This window comes from Mus caroli, unplaced genomic scaffold (genome assembly GCF_978045245.1).
Source record: "Mus caroli unplaced genomic scaffold, Mus_caroli_1 scaffold_10, whole genome shotgun sequence".
Classification (NCBI taxonomy): Eukaryota; Metazoa; Chordata; class Mammalia; order Rodentia; family Muridae; genus Mus; species Mus caroli.
Genome location: NW_028227265.1, coordinates 88,749,481 through 88,768,458, shown reverse-complemented (window position 1 = coordinate 88,768,458; position 18,978 = coordinate 88,749,481). Strand labels below are relative to the sequence as shown.

Below are 18,978 nucleotides of genomic sequence, written 5' to 3'. Positions count from 1 at the left end.
CCCAGCGTGTGATCCTCCTGTGATGAGACCCAGCAGCAGCGAGTGTTGCTATTACTCATGCCGCCAGCATGAGGGATCACTCAGGTGGACCTCTCGTGCTGCCAGCAAGATACAAAACAGCACCTGCTTTACAAAGCCATCTGGCAGTTCCTCGACAGGTAAACACTGACTTCGAGCCCAGCAATCCTGATCCTACGTACATCCCAAGATACAGGATGACATAAACCCCACAAAAGCGTGATATTTTCAGGAGTGTTACTCACACTGGCGAAAAAGTGGGAGAGCTCAAACGTCTGCCACCTGCAGAATGGATAAACACAACGAGCTATGTTTTGTCATGGAATCTTACTTGGCAAGAAGAAATGACGAACTGATATAAGCTTTAGGAAAGAAGAACCATAAAACAGCTATATCAAGTAGAAGATGCCAGTCACAAAGAGCAGAATGGTTAAGTCTATAGAGAGAGGTTCTGCTAGTGGTTGTTTAAGGCTGGAAGTTGGAAATATATAAATGTGGAGGTTTTCCTCCTAGGGGGTAACTGTTCTAAGCTAGATAGCAGTGTTGACTGTACAGTTCTGGGACTATGCTGAATCTGTTTTATTGTTTGTGTGTGTGTGATATACACATGTACACACACACACACACATCCACTGTGAAGGCCAGGCGAGGACACTGTATGAATGTCCTGTTCTATCACACTCCTTTGAGAAAAGGTCTTCTGCAAACCTGGAAAGCTGTGTTTTGGCCCCAGCAATCCTCCTATCTCTACCTGAGTGGTGGGATTCTGTGTGCACACGGCCACACCTGTCTTTTCACATGGGTTCTGGGCATCTGAGTTCTAGTCCTGATATTGTTACAGTGAGTGTTCCTACCCACCAAGCACTTCCCCAGCCCCGTCTCCACTTTCAGAGCCTGAGAATTCTGCATGATGGTTACCTCACCCACTTAGCATTTACATGGATTTCTGAGTCCTGAACTCTGGTCCTCACAGTTTCGTGGCAAGTGCTTAACCACTGAGCCATTATCTCAGTCCTCCTAGTTGTATACTTTTAATGGTGAGCTGTATTTCATGAGGGCTATCTCCACAGAGCAATTAGGAAGACAATAACAGTGGGAAGTAAGCTCTTTATCCATCTTTGCGCATGAGATAGGCAACACCTGAACCTAATTAATTCAGATACATATAGTATACTACGTCACCAATATCAATACATAGATAACATTAATTTTAAGTGCCCCATGTATCACCACAATGATACCTGTAGTCTTTGACCTAGTCCGCCACAATCAAAGGTCAGGTGTAAACAACTCGTGTGCCAGGAGGTACTGGTGATGACTCCTGAGCATGTAATCATCTATCAGGTAAGAGCAGAAACAACTGCAGGTGGCAGATCTTGGGGAGGGGACTGGAGAAGGAATGGACTAGGAGCCTGCCCACAGGACCCCATTTTCTTTACCCATGTATACCATATATATATATATATATATATATATATATCCCCAAATATTTATTCTTTAGCATGTATTTTACTTCACAATACATGGAGAACTTTCAGAGAATGAGTCTCTGGCAATTTTAAAAGTTTGAAATTACCATTACCTGGAATTCTTTTAAGGCAGCAAGAGCCCTTGCAAGCAGGGTGAGATGGCGCACACCTGCACTCCTAGCATTTGGGAGGGGTAGGCAGGAAGATCAGGAGTTTAAGGCCTTCGTCAGGACATACTGAGTTCAAAGCAGGCTGGCTGTGAGTCCTGTCTCCAGTCACAGGAAGAAGGAAGGGGAGCTAGGGGAGACAGTTCAGTGAGGGAAAGCTCCATCAGGGAACACAGCTGGGAGGACCTGAGTCAGAATTCCCAGACCCCTCGCACACGCAAAGCAGAGCATGAAGCACAAGGGGCTGCAACTCCAGTAGTCTACAGGGAGATGGAAGACAAAAGCAGGAAAATCCCTGGAAGCTTCCGAGCTGCAGCAGGGATGTGCAGGGGAAAGATAGTGACCTGATCTCAAGCCGCAAGATGTAAGGTGAGGACCAACAACCAGGGCTGTCCTCTGACCTCCACATGAGAGAAGGCGTGCGTGTGCCTACAGTCAAATACACACACACACACACACACACACACACACACACACACAAAGAGAGAGAGAGACTGAAAAAAAAACCAACAAAAAAATGAAATTGTCACTACAGTGAAGGATATGTGCTCCAAATTCACTAGTCCTTGTTTAATAAGATTGAGGTTGGTAACTGTAAAAGTAGTACTACATTCAAGAAAGTCTTCAACCACAAATACGAACTTTCAAAACATCATTTAGTGGGGCTGGAGAGATGGCTCAGAGGTGAAGAGCACTGGCTGCCCTTCCAGAGGACCCAGCTTCCCAGCACCCACATGGCAGCTCACTACCATCTGCAACTGCAGTTCCAGGGGATCTGACGTACTCTCTGGCTTCCGTAAGCACTACACCTGTGTGGTACACCAACACATACGCAGGCAAACCACCCATCCACAGAAAATAACCAAAATAGAAGCAAATCATTTAGTAAGGTGATTTACTAATTACTAGGTTTACCAGTGCCAACTCTTACTTCTATTACCATGAGCAACATACCTTTCTTCTAACTATCCAAACTTGGTTAGGATTACACTAGACCTGAGAACTGGATGGCTTGGGAGCTAAGCATGCACAACGCTCTTGTGGAAGACCCAAGTATACTTCCCAGAACCCAAGTTAGGTGACTGACAACTACCTGTAGCTGAGCCTCCAGGGTATCTAAGACCCTCTTTCTGGCCTCTGAGGGCACCCTCACTTATATGGCATCCATACACATATATAAAAATAAATATTAGAAAATATGACTCGATATACAAACATCCTGTTTCTTTCCTTTTGCTCAGTTTCAAGTTAACTGGGAATTGTATGGTCATGTTCAGAATGCTGGGCTGAGCTCCATTAGTGGTGGACGGAATCCGAGTTCAGGGCTTCACCTGCTGCTGTCATGGCTTCCTATGGCACAACCGTAAAAGCAGTGCTTTAGGGGTTGGGGAGCCAGTTTAGTGTTTGCTGCTCAGGCATGAGAGCTGGGTTTGAATCTCCAGCCCATACCAAGAGAACCAGGCATGGTGGCACACATCTGTTGCCCCAGAGGCAACAGTTCATAGAAAGAGGACATACCTGATGGCTTCCTGGCCAATACAGCTAAATGGTTCATGGGAGAGTTTGTCTCAAGTAAGGTGGAAACAATAGGTAAGACATGCCAACCTTTGGCGTACACACACACACACACACACACACACACACAGTGCTTCAGTTTGATCCCTAAAAGAATAATCTGCATAGAGTTCAGGTCTTTCCACGGTAACCAGACTCAATTAAGTAAATAATGAAACACAATGACTACTATCACCTTCTCATTACATTTACATGACATGGGATCCAAAGCTAAAATAAAACCAAACCACACTCACATCTCTTATTGAACACCTCAGAGAGAAATTGAAAGTGGTCAGTCGGGTGTTCAGGAAATAAGATGACCTGTCCAAGTGGTAAGATCTGAAAAGCAACCAGGCAATGCTACATGTGGGAGTCACAGCTGAGGGCTATAGTAATGTGGGCTGCTATAATCACTCACGAAAATGACATACGAGCTGGTTCCCAAAACAAAGAGCCAAAGATTTATATGACTTTAAGAGAAGTCAGAGTATGTCTGTAAGAATAAAACATGAACACAAGTAAAAAAGAGAAAGAAAGAAAGAAAGAAAGAAAGAAAGAGAGAGAGAGAGAGAGAGGGAAAGAAAGGAAAGAAGGAAGGAAGAAAGAAAGAAAGAAAGAAAGAAAGAAAGAGAGAGAGAGAGAGAGGGAAAAAAGGAAGGAAGGAAGGAAGGAAGGAAGGAAGAAAAAGAAAGAAAGAAAGAAAGAAAGAAAGAAAGAAAGAAAGAAAGAAAGAAAGAAAGAAAGAAAGAGGGAAAGAGAGAGAAAGAAAGGAAGGCAGGCAGCCACAGACCTTGGTATCTCAGTCCCTCACAAGGTCCCCACATGGAAGTCATTTAAATGGAAGGCTAGTCTGGGGACTCATGAGAGGCACCTTCTCAGTCACAACGGCTTCTTCAAGGGACCACCACCCTCAAAACTTGTGCACAGCACTGAAATAGAATTGGACTCATCTCATTCACTGTTTAAGGTCTCTGATTATTCCCAAATTCAACTAGGGATGTTTTGTTGTTTCTTGTTTTTTTTTTTTTAATTAGATATTTTCTTTATATACATTTCAAATGCTATCCCGAAAGTTCCCTATACCCTCCCTCCGCCCTGCTCCCCTACCCACCCACTCCCACTTCTTGGCCTTGGCATTCCCCTGTACTGGGGCATATACAGTTTGCAATACCAAGGGGCCTCAGGGATGGTTTTAATAAAAGACAAGTTTAGCAAGGCAGGAACATTTTAAATAGACAAGTACAATATTTGTAGTCTGTCACTATATTATGCTACCTTGTTACAGGAGAAAAAAAATGAAATTTAGACTCCCAAGCCAGGTGGTGGCTCATGGCTTTAATACTAGTACTTGGGAGGCAGAGGCAGGCAGATCTCTGAGTTCAAGGCCAGCCTGGTCTATAGAGAGAGTTCTAAGACAGCCAGGGCTAAGCAGAGTAACCTTATCTTGGAAAAACAAAATCCCAAATAGAATCTCAATGTCTCACTTCTCCCCATCCCCACCTCCAGAAAGCCCCTTTTTATGTTGCGAAGACAAAGAAAAACGATGTTTCAATGTATTTAAAATGGGGGGGGGGGGGGCAAAAAAATGTAGATCAAGAGTTCAGCTGGCAGTGCAGTTTCTTCTTATTTGATAAATAAATCTAAAATCTATTCAAAATTATCAGTCTTTATGTCCTTCATAGCCATTAAGGGAAAGTTTCATTACTGAATATAACACACGTATAAAAATAACACAGGGCTGGAGAGAAGGCTCAGTAGTCAGTCAATCGTTAACAGCACATACTGTTCTTTCAGAAGACCTCAGTGTGATCCCCAGCATCCATAGCCAGGCAACTCACAGATGCCTGCAACTCCAGTTCTAGGTGATCTGACACCCCTCTGACCTTCTACACACACACACACACACACACACACACACACACACACACTAATTAAGATTTAAAAACATGGTTTTAAATACAAATAACACACCAAGTGAAAATTATTTCATTAAGGAATCAGTGAATGTTACACATTTTTCAACAGTAGCAAACTTTGTCCTTTATATATTTGAATCCTACAAGAGGAGTGAGAACCTCAATGAAATGTAGGGTTCTAATTATATACACAACATTTTAAATCTGACTCAGTAGTGTGTGCCTGTAAGCTTAGCACCAGGAAGGCTGAAGAAGGATCTCCAGTTGGAGGACAGGCAGGGTTACATGATTGACTCTTACTGAAGATAAGGGGAAGTTTCTCACAAACACAATCTAGATGAAGACATGGTTGCTCTCATGTCTTCTGGGATTTAACTGGATGCAACCTACTAAGCTATTGGTATTTAAATAAATAGGTGAATCAACCACCCAAGAGGGCCTGAGCCTAGTTTATCTTGTTGGCTGACTCAATGCTAGTGTGTGGGAAGTACTCTGGGATAGCACTTAGTTAAAAGGACAGATTATGCCTGTGTATTCTTTCCTTTGTAGTCCAGCAATATGGATAAAATCATCTAGGGCTTATGAGATTAATGGAAGCTTTGTGAAAGTCACTGCCAACAGTTTCACCACACATATCTGTAGCTGACATCAGTTCGTTTTAACAATTCATTACACAACCATGTGTTCAGTCACACTTCTGGCTCTGCTCGGGTCTATGACCGAGAATGTGGTCATTTCTCTCTCTGCAGGTCTTTTCCTTCCCATCACTCCTCATCCTGCTGCATTGCCTTTCTGTCACTGTACTACCTACAAGTAGCTTCCAGTCGCCAGCAGATGGACACTCCATTCTCAACGGTATTTAACAGTAATCCTCTCGATCCCTTCCTTGCCCGTCCTGCCATGGGAACTTGCCCATTTGGGCTGTGGCATTAACTTTGCTGGCCTCTTCTTTACTTGGCACACACATGGGAAACTCACTCAGCTTTTGGCTGCTTCTCATTTTCTCATTTATACTTTTCATAGAAAAGCTTATCTGCTCCAGTGGCTTCAAAGATTCCCATTATGCCTAGACTCCCAATATCCCAGATCATTTTCTGGATTTTCCTCTACTAGCTACTTTTCTCTGTACAGTATATCTTAATGAACTCTTCATAGATGGAATAGTGAAGAATAACTTAAGATCACCTTCAATTACTTATACTGAAAAAAGCCTCCAACATAAAACTAAAACGCTTAGTCAATGTTCCAAACGAAATAACTCTTTTGTCATTTGAAGCTTGTCCTTATCCACACCTATCAAAGGTCATTTTGAAATATATTTGGTTACCACAAGGCTACACTACAATAAACCGTTTAGTTTATTATTCATATAATGATTCAAGCTAAAAAACAAAAAACAATCAAACAAGTCAACAAAACCCCCCAAAATAACTGCCTTCCATTCTGTCAGAAAACAAGGTCCCCAGGCTTCCAGGCAGCTCTTAAAGGGCCTTTTGAAAACTGGGTCCCAATATCTTCAAGAGCAGTGAAAATTTTAACAGTGCCTCCACTCAAAAAGGGTCCCAATTTTTATTTTGTAAGCGAAGATTTCAAAACAAAATAAGTTCTCTCCATGTAACACCTGACTTTGTCATTTTAACGAGAGAAAAGTTCAATAACAATAAAAAGGCCATAAAACCAAAATATAAGGAAAGTTACTATTTTTGTTTTACTCTTATTTTTTTCTCATTTCAGTTAAGACCTGTGCAAACACTTTTCCAATCAGATTATCAGTAGACTGACTAGATTTTGATATCCACTGTTCTGAGTAAAAATCATTAAATCAATTGAAGGGTTATTAATTTTTCATATTTTGAAACAATGAAATATTTTGCTTGGGCTAGTGATATAACTCAGTGTTAAGAACCGTTTGCCAGCCAAGCAGTGGTGGTGCACGCCTTTAATCTCAGCACTTGGGAGGCAGAGGCAGGCGGATTTCTGAGTTCGAGACCAGTCTAGTCTACAGAGTGAGTTCTAGGACAGCCAGGGCTACACAGAGAAACCCTGTCTCGAAAAAACCAGAAAAGAAAAAAAAAAAAAAGGACCAGTTTGCCCAGTATGTGTAAGGTCCTGGGTGAGCACTCTAGCACTGGGAAAACAAAAACAAAAACAAACAAACAACCCCCCCCCAAACAAAACCAAATAAAGAAACAAACAACAAGATATCTTCATTTAAAAACAAAGTATCAAGAAAGAATAAAAGCAAACACACACAAAAAACCAGCTCTCAGGACATGAAAGTGCTCTGAGTTCACAGCTGCACATTAACACCTTACAGGCCTATAGGAAGGACCCCATGGACTCGTGTTCTGCTCTTGGACACAAACAGGAATTAAGTTTCTCAGAGACATTAAAGTGAGACAAAGCCAGCTTGTATCATGATTGTGTCTACACACTGATAAAGAGTTACACACTGTGTAACTCAGAACAGCATCTCTTGCTAAGGCAAAGGATGTTCTGCTTCTACACTCTACAACAAATCCTGGGTTAAGCTCAAAACATCTAAGTATTTTGTTTAGAATTTGTTGTTACTTAACCCATGGTTGAAAAGGTCTATATCAGTCCCTCACATCAAACACTAGACCTAATTTGCACAACCATTATGTGTCCTTTGGTAATCTTTGGGCAAAAAGGCACAGGCTATCAAATTGCAAAATTCTTCAACAATTCTTACAATCCCAACCAAGTTTGGTAAATCAATTCTTTATCTACACTAAAGCAAACTCTTTGCTCTTCCTTCCATCTTTTGTACATACTATGTGGGTTTGGTCACTGAAATTACTCTGTATACCATTCTGCATTCTACTTTGTGTTGTGTTGTGTTTTTCAGACAAGGTTTCTCTGTGTGTCCACTGTTGTCCTAGAACATTCGTCTACCTCTACCTTCCAAGTGCTGGGATTAAAGGCGTGTGCCACCCTCTGCCCTGTTGTGTATTCTACTTTTATCTACTAAGTATATATTCCAGTGGCTGGCTAATACTCTCTCTCTCTTTTAAATTCAAAAAAAGCATTTCTCCTTCTAGGAATAAAATTAAAAGAACTCCTGCTGCTCCCATTTCCAATGTCTTGCCTCTTTTCAACATCTTGTCATCTGGCACAGGTAAGGTGCATCCAGGTTCCTAGTTATCAAATCTGGCAACAAAACAGTCTTCAATTCTATAGCCTTTATAAAATCGATATATGAAATATCGCTGTTGGGCTTCGACCTAGATGCTGAACTTAGAAATGTTTGTGGGAACAACTATGTGACCTCTGGCTACATTTTTCACTCCAGGGCTATACTTCCTCTTCTATTAAATACAAGAATCATGTTAGTTCCTCACGGTCTCTTGCGGATAAAGTCTGTGGCATTGTGACTTGGTCGAGCAGCACCACGGGACAGCCGGACATTCCATGCCTAGGCGTGAAGGCCACAGCCAGTACAGCCTTCTTAGGGGGGCGGGGTGTGGCGGGGGGGGGGTTCCCATCATCTGGGCTAAGACTGCATGTGACCCATAGCTTCCTGCGATGGTTTCTTCAGGAAAAAGCGCTAGGTAACCAGGCAGAATATACTAAGGCCACCAGTCAATCATTAGCCTTTTCCCTGGAGAGTTCCGCCTACAGTAGCTGGTAATCTCAAATATAAGATTGGAGAATGCGTGAGTCCTACCCAGTCGTTCATGAAAGTTAGAACTTCCCTAAAATGTGTACTCGGTCCATACAGCACCAAAGCCACTTCGCCCGGGGTTCACAAGCCACATTTGGACCTATACTCCACGGGACCGAACCAGAGTACCCGGGACGCCCCATGGAAGATACAGACCGCGAGCAGCTGTCCCTCACCCGCCCCGCCACAGCTGTGCCCACCTCCCCCTGAGCCCGCGCCTGCAACCCCATCTGTGCCTCGGCTGGAGCTCACCCACCGGCGGCACATCCTGTGCCTGGGCGCAGGTGACTGCCGCGGCTAGGACCCAGGTGAGAAGGCTTTGGCCCCGCATCTTCCCAGCTGCAAGCGCCGCTCCGAGGGACTCTAGCAGCAGCTGCAGCAGGGACCACCTCCACCAGAAGGCCGCACCCCGACGCGTGATCAGCGACCCCGGGCCACACCATGCACGGCAGGGGACACGCCAGTCATGGAGGCGCCGGGCCGAGTCCCTAGAGCGGAGTCCGCGCACAGGGCCGAGAGGGGCTGCGCCCCCAGCACGCCACGCAGTGGTTTAGTCCAGCCTTAGCCGCACCCCGGGGCGGGGCTTCCAGTTTTCCTCTGGCCTTCACTCTTTCCGAGCGCGGGGGCCCGGGCTAGACGCAGGTGCTGGAGGATTCCTGAGGGCGCACACCCACTGACTCCGGAGAGGTTGGCTCCTAGGCGTTGCGGTTCCTGAGCCCACCAAAGGGACAGCATAACGTCAGACCCAGTTTGCCTTCTGGGGAAGGCTGGCTCCAAGTGAGTCACTCAGTCCATCCATCCTGCCCGAGGGATCACAACCAGAGAGGACAAAGTGTCAGGGTCAGAAGTTTCATCTCTCTGGTACTCTAGGTACTTAAGATAAGGCACTGCTAAATCCTAGGATTTAGATTTTAGTTTCTTGCTGTTATGTCCCGGGTTGGAGAGGTTGAAGGGGTGGGACCTTCATCGATGTATTTGTCGCGTTACTCAACTCCTGTTTTCCTTTAGCTTGTGAGAAGCCAGTTGGTCCAGATGACCTAAACCTAGGACAGGTACTTGGTATCTTCATAGTCTACTTTGAAAAGCAGATAAAAGTGAAATACTTGCTTGGCTTTTACATCATCCTTGGACAAGGCTCTCCATAATAGGGTGAGTTACCTAGACTCCAACAGGAAAAAATGCCTTCTGGATTTACATTTTCTGCTTCGACAACAGGCATCTCAAGAAGTTTGGGGGCGCTTTAAGAAATGCTTCTATAAAACTCACCCAGGACCATTAAAATCCTATTTTAATTCTCACCCCCGACCCCTGTGCTGGGGATCCGAGTATTTTTCCTTTTTGGTGTAAAACCACCTAAATTTGGAGGCAAATGATAAATAAGTTGTTTTTTTGTTTGTTTCTTTGTTTGTTTGGTTGTTTTTTTTTTTTTTTTAAGGAAGTTTAGATGTTGATACACAGCCCAGGATTAAGAAACAGAATCTTAGGTAAGCAAGATTGGAAAATACTTACTTTTTGAAGGGGGACACTGAGGACTGTTTTAGACAGCGACCTGAGGCAGAAAGCTATCTTCAGTCACTGACTCTGGGGTTTCAAACCTGCCTAGACAAGATAGCAAGATTTCATCTCCAAAATAAAACAAGACAGAATATATCAGGTCTCTGATGCAGGGTTTGAGGAAGCAAAAAAAAGACACAAAGTTCTTCCCTTATGAAACTTACTAGATGGGAAATAGCAAACACCAGGCATATGAGGTTCGTCTGTAAAATAGCAAGCAAAAGACTGTAAATGTTGGGGGTGGGGGGGGGGGGGAGCAAGGTCCGGCAAGGAGTAGAAGAATGTAGAAGCTAGGAAGGGGATTGGAATTTTTAACATCCAGGCAGGGAAGACATGATTGAAAAGAGGAGGTCTGGACAGTAAGTGGTAGACTTAGTCTGACGGATGCTCAGGAAAGCATCCTGGAGGGAGACAGGGTATCTGTAGTGCAAAGGCAGAATAGGGCGACTGTGACTGAACAAAAGCTTTGTATCATAAAATGATAAATGTTTCAAGAGTTATGCTTAATCTGGTGTAAAGATTACACTTTGCAGATTACACATCAAAGCATTATGCTGTCCTGCATAACTATACATTTCATGTTTTATGTATAAGTTAACACATCTTTAGCAAGTGAAATGCTACGACTTGGTTTTTTAAATTATAGTACTAAGTTCAGCTACTTTAAGACTTTCATGCTCATTTCTTCATGCTAACCAAAAACTGAGAAAATAATGTATATCCTTTTAAATGTTTTCAAAATGAAAGCATTTTTAGGAGATAAAACAAAATAGTAACAAAAAACCAAGGACATTAGACAGAAATCTAAAAGACAAGATTGTTATTTTTTTAAAGTGTACAGTATGTTCAGCTACACTAGAAAAGCCCACGTGGCGGCCTCTGAGGAAGGAGGGAGAAATAAGTTAGGTCAGAGATAAAGGAAGCAAAGCAAATTGAAGACAAGAGCCGCTGTAAGGACTGGGCCTTTCCTCTGGGAATATTTAGAATGTTGAATACATATGGTCAATGATGAGCCTGCTGAATTACTATGAAGTTTAAAGTAAGTCTATCAGAAGTAGAGTATCCCAATTTTACATATCAATTACCATATCAAATGGCTAATTGATTAATTCACCTAAGTTACTATTGAGAGCATTTTCAACATGTCACCAAACATATCTTTTATTTATGAAATAGTATTTTGTAGTTAGTTGATCTAACAAACTTAGATGCTTTGTAAAGAAAGTTCACATGAATTGGCATGATAACCTTTTTTTTTTTTTTGCTGCTGAATTGTGTTTAATTAAGTATAGAAATGTGTGAATACTACAGGCTGCCTCTGGAGGGAAAAGAAAAGGATCCCTTTGGTTCTGTTTCATGAAGTAAACATTTTCAGATTCTCTTTGAATCTTCACAGCCCATGTCTAGGGAACAGTGTGGTGGTTTCTTCAGACAATTCTTTCATCTTACGTATAATGACTTCAGAGGCCTCTTAGGTAGCTTCTGCTATTCCTGAGGCAAGAAAGAGCTTCAGTTGAGATCTAGTTCAGCAAGCTTTGCCTCTGGAAAGCTGTCATCGCTGGCATCACTGTATCCATCACTGTATGGCAGCTTGCTCATCTGCTGCAGATGGGCATTCAGATTCCCTGTTGCTGCAAGTAAGAGCCCCAGGTATGGAGGGGAAGGCTTCATTGGCCTAGAGGAACACTCAGGATGGAACTGGACACCAATGAAATATGGATGACTTGTCAACTCAACAATTTCCATCCTCTTCCCATCTACATCCTCACCGACAAAACAAAGGTCTTTATTTTCAAATTGGTTGATCAGGTTAGGGTTCACCTCATACCGATGTCGGTGTCTTTCTTCTATGTAAGGAACATCACCATAAAGCTTCTTCAGTATGGAGTTTTCAGTTGTGAAAACAGTTCGTCTTAACCCCAGTCTCATTGTTCCTCCCAAATCGCCAGGGTTGTGTTCAGGCATATCAACTACCAATGGGACTGGAGTGTTTGGCTCAAATTCTGTATAATTAGCATCTTTCAAGTTCAGGCAGTTTCTTGCAAACTCAATCACTGCCAGTTGCATCCCAAGGCAAATTCCCAGACTGGAATCTTCTTTGTCCTTGCCCTCGAAAATGCCTGGAGTTTTCCCAATGTTCCTCGGATTCCAAACCCTCCGGGCACAAGAATACCATCAGCTAAGCACAGCTTCCGCCAAGCTTCATGGAATTTCCCAGGATCCTCGGCTTTGGTGACTGGCTCCAGATCAATGGAGTCTATGTACATCAGGTTCAACTTGTGGTTGGTGGCCAAGGCTGAGTGCTCCAGTGCTTTCACACAGAGGTTTGGCAGTCCCTGAGTTTGGTGTATTTACCGACCAGGGCTATGGAACACATTTTCTGCAGTCTCTCATACCTGTCAGCCGTGGCTTTCCATTTGAAAAGCAAATTACTTGAACAATCATTGATGGGCAGGCCCAATCTCTCTTGGAAATATTTAACCATACCTTGCTCCTCCAAAAGGAGAGGCACTCGGTAGATGGAAGAAACATCATGGATACAGATGACCTGTTCAGGGTTCACGTGACAAAACATAGAAATCTTCTCCTTCACAGCCATCTCAATGGGTGTTGAACTGTGGCAGACGATCAGATCCGGAGACAAGCCCAACCCTCTCAGCGCACGGACACTGTTTTGTGTGGGCTTGGTTTTTTGTTCTCCAGTAGCACTGGGCTGTGGCACAAGGCTGACATGAATATTATAGAAATTCTCTCTCTTGGCTTTAAACTGGAACTGTCGGAATGCTTCCGCAAATGCCATTCCTTCAATGTCTCCAATGGTGCCTCCCAGAGCACACACATGGCTGTTCACAAGTGCATGGTAACACCAGCCCCAGGGGTTGCCCGCTTCTGGCTTCTGAAGTCACTACATAGACATGGTACAGACATACATACAGGAAACACACACACACACATACACTGTGGGAAGCCTGGCATGATAACCTTATATACCATCTTCATATAAATAACTTTCAAAACCTACTATACACGTTGATTCTTTTCTTTTCAGACAAATTAAAACTTAAATCTACTTCCTTAATAGTATATCATATTATGTACGTCTTGCCTCACCACAATATGTGTGCACGCACACACACAAACACAGACACATAGCTTTTATTTTTTTGAGTGTGCAGTGAACATAGGGCTTTGCAAATGCTACAAAAGTTCACATTGATGACTTCTAGCCCTCCTCTTACATTTTGAGGCGAGGTCTCACTAGGTTGGACTAGAATTCACTCAGCCTTTCAAGTTGCTAATATTACAGGTGTCTAACCTTTTTAAAAATTTACTCAATTCCCAGTGCTACAGAAAGTCAAATCAAGATGTGTGGTTATAGGAAACTTTACAGGAGTTTAAGCATACTGATATATTTAGAGAGATGATATTTAAATGTATTTGTGAATGATTATGTGTATAGAAAAGGTGATTTAAACTCTCCAAAGATGTATCAAGTCTGAGGATTGGATAAACTGTTTAGTATTTGAAAGTCAGTGTAAGTATTGAAATTGTTTATAGGGATAGCTGAAGTTCTTGACAAGCCATAGACTTCTGAATCTCCTACGGAAAGTTCCTATGTTCCCCAGGTGGAATATTGATTTTAAATAATTGTAACCAGTCACCCACCCTAAATGAATATACCACAAACTCAGAAGTACAACTTGATTTAATACAGATTAAGTACAACAGTTTGTAGTAGAAAGTAAGAAATATGGAGATAATATTTCAGTTTGAAAAATAAATAGAATTATTTATTAATAGAATTAACAGAATAATTTACCACATTTAAGTATATGTTTCTTAAAAAGTCTAGAGGAACTGGGTATGTTTTACACACCTGACACCCTAAGTCTTCAGCACTGTAGCTTTGTAGTAAGCCTGTGAGACTGTCTGTCATGATAGCAAATAAATTAATTATACTTAATTTTAAAAGCCCTAGTACATTTAAAATGTTGCATGTGTTTTAAGAGATTTTTTTTTTCTGTCTTCCGGGAAAGAATAAAGGTGATAAGAGATAAAAATAGAAAATCAGAGGTCATATAAAATTATTAATTTTATTTCTTCTAGTTGCTTTACCACACCCAGGATTACTTGTTTTTTTTTTTTTTTAGTTTTAGATTTAAAAAATGTAAAATATTACCCCAGCTTGAAATAAAGCAGTAGTGTTTTGTTACAAAGCTAAAAATTTAATGTTCACAATTAATCTAATTGTCCCTCTATTAATGTCAAAAGAAAGTTATAACAATTACCTTTCCGCTTGTACTAAATCCTTATTTCTTTGTGAAGCACTGTGAAGTTGTAGTGAGTCAATGGCAACTCATATATGTTATATTTGAAGCACCATTTAAAAAAAATCCTGTCCTATTTTACTTTTTCCTAAATGAGGTATACTTCTGACCAGGATATTCTCATTTATTTTTTCATGTTGTGCTAAAACCTTGTACATTTTAAACACAGGCCATTGAGCTACACCCCTAGGCCTGAGGGCTCTTTTCAACTTAAATCCTACAATACGTAAACTATTCTAACTTTATATAACATATTATATTACATAAATGTTTATACCTTGCTACCTGATGCTTCAGCAAATTGCTTCTAGTGCATTTGTAATAAAATTTACTCTCTCAGTAACGACTGCGCACTTAATTCAAGTGTGAGGAGTCTACTCTTCGGCTTATATTGTGGGTGTTTCACAGAGCTCAGCTCCAGTTCTGTCATGTGGCAGCAACAGGGTGGGAATGAGACCTAACCTTATTTGGGCCCTGACTGACCTAAGACATTTAAGATTACTCTGTTCTTCTCCCTGAAATGCTTGGCTTAGGTCTTAACTCAGACACTTGTATCAAACAATCTGTGTTTTGAAGCCCAAGGCTTGTGCTGTATAGTCAAAGCAGTTGCCTTCTCTGGACAGAGAAGAGGAAGTTTATAGTCCAATGCTGTTGGCAGTCATGACACAAACCTGAAGGGAGCCACCTAAGATGAAATAGATAGCAGTGGACATCATGGTGGAAATAAAAGAAACTGGGTCATTGGTGGCATTGTTAGAATGTTAGATCAACCATCCCTGAGCCTGCTTGACAGCTGGAGTCTGTATTTCCATGAGCCACTCTACTCCTTATTACAAAGCCTATGACTCCTTATCACAAGGCTCCAGTTGCTTTGCTTGCAAGCTCAATTATGGTGGTAAGAGTAACCTAACTGATGTACACAGAGAAATAAGTATTACCTGCTAACTAACATATGAGGACTACTTAAAGCTATAGAGCCTGCATATTAGTTCCTGTACTGACTCAGGAATCTTGCTGAATTTTATATTCTTTCCCTCAGAACTGCTCATATTGTATGAGCTTAGGACATACATCAGCTATTTTGAGGTGAGAACTTGACCTTCCCCTCAGAATTCTTCCATTCACGTCTCTCTAAGGGAGGAGTGACTTGTATAATTGGCAGCTAGTTGTAAGAGACATAGTGCATGCATGACCTGGTCCTTTGCTTGGCTCTTTCATTTACATGTGCCTTCCTCAGAAATATGCTCACTGCATATAGCCCTAGATGACAAGAACTGAAGTAGAAATAGTTGCTGTCTTTGCCCATGTCTTCCCAGATAGGCAGATCTCTCAGGACTCTTACAAATACAAGTGTAACAGGATGGCTTGTAAGTTCCAGAGAAAGCACCTTGAAAGGAGAGCTCCTGAAGACAAGTAGAGAAAGTACCAAGGAGGGGAAGCTTATAGAAGTCCTTGCCACCAGGCTGCCGATGGTAATGGTGCTGTCTCAGCTCCAGCTTCATCCCTTACTCATCACACCCTCTTATTGGCTGTGTGCCCAGGATGTAGCTGTGTTTGTCAAGTCACTGAATGCACAGATTCACTCCAGAGGAAAATAAGATGAGCTCTCATTTCGCCATGAATTCTAAGCTCTCAGGTCAGCTTCACTACAATCAGTTGTTCTTTAGCTCTATCTAATAGCTGTGTGTATTTCTCAGTTGTTTCTCAGGAAAGTAAGAAGTAGGAAGGTCACCTTGGAATGACAACTAAAACCAGTCACAGCAAATGACTGGCACTAATATATGGGGTATAGAGTTATCATTGACTATATGTACAGAGCAGATCTATAGGTGCTATCAAAGATACACACACAGTGTTAACACACTAATGCCAAACCTCAAGCTTACAACTAAAAAGAAAATAATGCTCCCACTCAAATATTTTACATATTTTCCATTGTTTTGATTAGATTGAACATATGAACTGGCATTTGGAGGTAGATTCCTTTTTGATTTGGGGGGCTTTTTTTTTTTTTCCTAGACAGGGTTTCTCTGTGTTGCCTGGCTGTCCCTGGAACTGGATGTGTAGACCAGGCTGGCCTCCAGAGACCCACCTACCTCTGTCTCGCAGACTGTTGGGATTAAAGCTTGGGCCACCACAGTCCTGCTTGGAAGTAATATGTTTAGATGATTGTTTCAAAAGAGGCTATTCACACAGCCTTTGGCCTCTTTTGCCTTTAGCTATGTGAGGATCCAGTAAAGAGGCTTTGTCTGAGACTGGAGCTCTAGTAGTGGACTTTTCACTACTAGAAAATTATATAAACATATATGTATATATAATTCATATGTATATGTATATATGTATACACACATACACACAGAGACACACACACATATGTATGTAAAACTGTGTGTGTTGAGATGTTGAGACAGGGTCTTGGAATGTAGCTGAGGCTGGCCCGGAACTTGTATAGACCAGGCTTGCCTTAAACTTGTGGTAGTGTACTCAGTTCTGCCTTTAGATCTGGGCCACAATGCTGAGCTTCATCAACCAGTCCTGAGTAGTTCTGTGGTGGCAGCAGCAGCAGCAGCACAAATGAACTGCAATGTGACACATTATCACTTCTCCAGTTTCCTTAGTAAGGAACAATTCAATTGTCCTGTGATGCTTCCGACAGACATCTTTTGGTCATCTTTGACTTTATCTTTCTTGTTACACATTTACTACACCAGCAAATCTTACTGGATTTACCTTTGATCTGCATGATATCCAGTGCCACACCCACTCCAGCAGTGACTGTGACAGGCCCAAAAGCTTGGATGCAGTCCCAAGGCAAAAAGTTCATGGAAACTTAAGTCTCCTGGAACCGTGGCATCCTGTAAAATTCATGCTCCAAATCTGTCCTTGCTTTAGTCAGTGAACAGATCTGTGTGCTTTCCTTCAATACTGTTTTATTATTAGTGCCTTTAAGGATTGATTTTGACATATAGCTAAGTTAGATTAGCCTCCACCAGTTCCAATGTCCTAGGCAGTCATTGGGCTGACCCTGGGCTTGGAATTCAGTAAGAATGTTACCTATTCAGTAACATTCAGAATTACCTCTAGGATTGTAAGGGAGACAGTGAAAGAAATCAGGCATTACAATTTACTTGAATAGAGCTAGAAATCTCTGGGCTAGTCTACATAGTAAATACTTAGATCAATAGCCGAGTCACTCCCATACACAGGAATTTACAATGGCCTAGGAAGAAGGAAGGCTGTAGTTTTAGGAGGAACTGGAGTATTGTATTATTCATGAAAGGGTGAGTAGTATGGAACTCCCCTGGTGCATGTTCTTCACTAGGCCCAGAGGAATAGCATGAGTAGGTATGTACTAAGGGACCCCTGGTGGTGGGCTTAACAATAATTAGTATTGCATCAGACCTTTCACCTGGCTCCTGTGAATAGCTGACTTTAGATCTTATCTCAGTTGTAAACATTGCCTGGTTTCTGCCAGTCTTTTTGAATGCATTTTTGGTTTTGTGTCATAACTTCAGTGTACTTTGGATGACGTTAATATATCACTTAACTTTTTTGTTTTCTGTAATATGTAATTCTGATGCTCACTTTGACAAATTACATTCAGATACAACATTCCCTTGTGTTTGAGTCTGCTTGTCACTTTTCGCCAACTCCTTGCCCACCTGTACCCGGACCCTGATTCTCCCGCGGATTGAGGGACCGACTGAGGCCAGTCTGCGGCAATCCAGAATCTAACATTTCTGTACACTCCATTGCCTCAGTCTAGGTTACACTTATCTAAGGATTATTCCTGCCATCACCCATCATTCATATACTAAGGACTACATTCTTCTCTGCTCTAAACCATCCATTACTTACCTGTTATTCAGAATAAAAGCCAGTGCTCTTACCACGGTCTATAAACCCACTTCTGGTTTGGCTAGCTGCTGCTACTTCTCTGATCGCTCATCCTACAGTTTGTCCTGTTTTCATGGGACTCCAGCCATCTCAGCCTTCCTTCTGAGCTTCAGACATGTTAGGGATGGTCCATGCGAGGGACTTAACACTGACTGTCCAGTCTTATAGCATGTTCTGTCCTAGACATACGTGTGGCTCACTCAAACATTCAAATAAGTGTTCCTAATGGATTGGTCCATCCAGTCATGTATAAGGCAGCAATCACCCTATAGGTATACCCTAGCTTCCCAGCTTCCCAGCACTGATGGACTAATGCTAAATGTTATCACTACCTACTATTTTCCTCCTTATTTGACCAATGCCTATCTTCCTATAGCCAGATTGTAA

The 18,978-nt window shown here is 42.1% G+C and overlaps 1 protein-coding gene and 1 pseudogene across 1 annotated transcript in view; both read right to left on the bottom strand.

The window, feature by feature from the left end:
- Asah1 (N-acylsphingosine amidohydrolase 1) overlaps positions 1-9,331 on the bottom strand; it is a 32,962-nt gene extending 23,631 nt beyond the window's left edge. Inside the window, exon 1 of the mRNA XM_021169553.3 lies at positions 9,069-9,331. Within this exon, the coding sequence (XP_021025212.1) occupies positions 9,069-9,143 (75 nt within the window). The 5' untranslated portion in view covers positions 9,144-9,331. The remainder of the gene's footprint in view (positions 1-9,068) is intronic.
- Positions 9,332-11,629: 2,298 nt separating this feature from the next.
- Positions 11,630-13,190, bottom strand: LOC110300598 (CTP synthase 2 pseudogene; annotated as a pseudogene).
- Between the last annotated feature and the right edge of the window lie 5,788 nt (positions 13,191-18,978).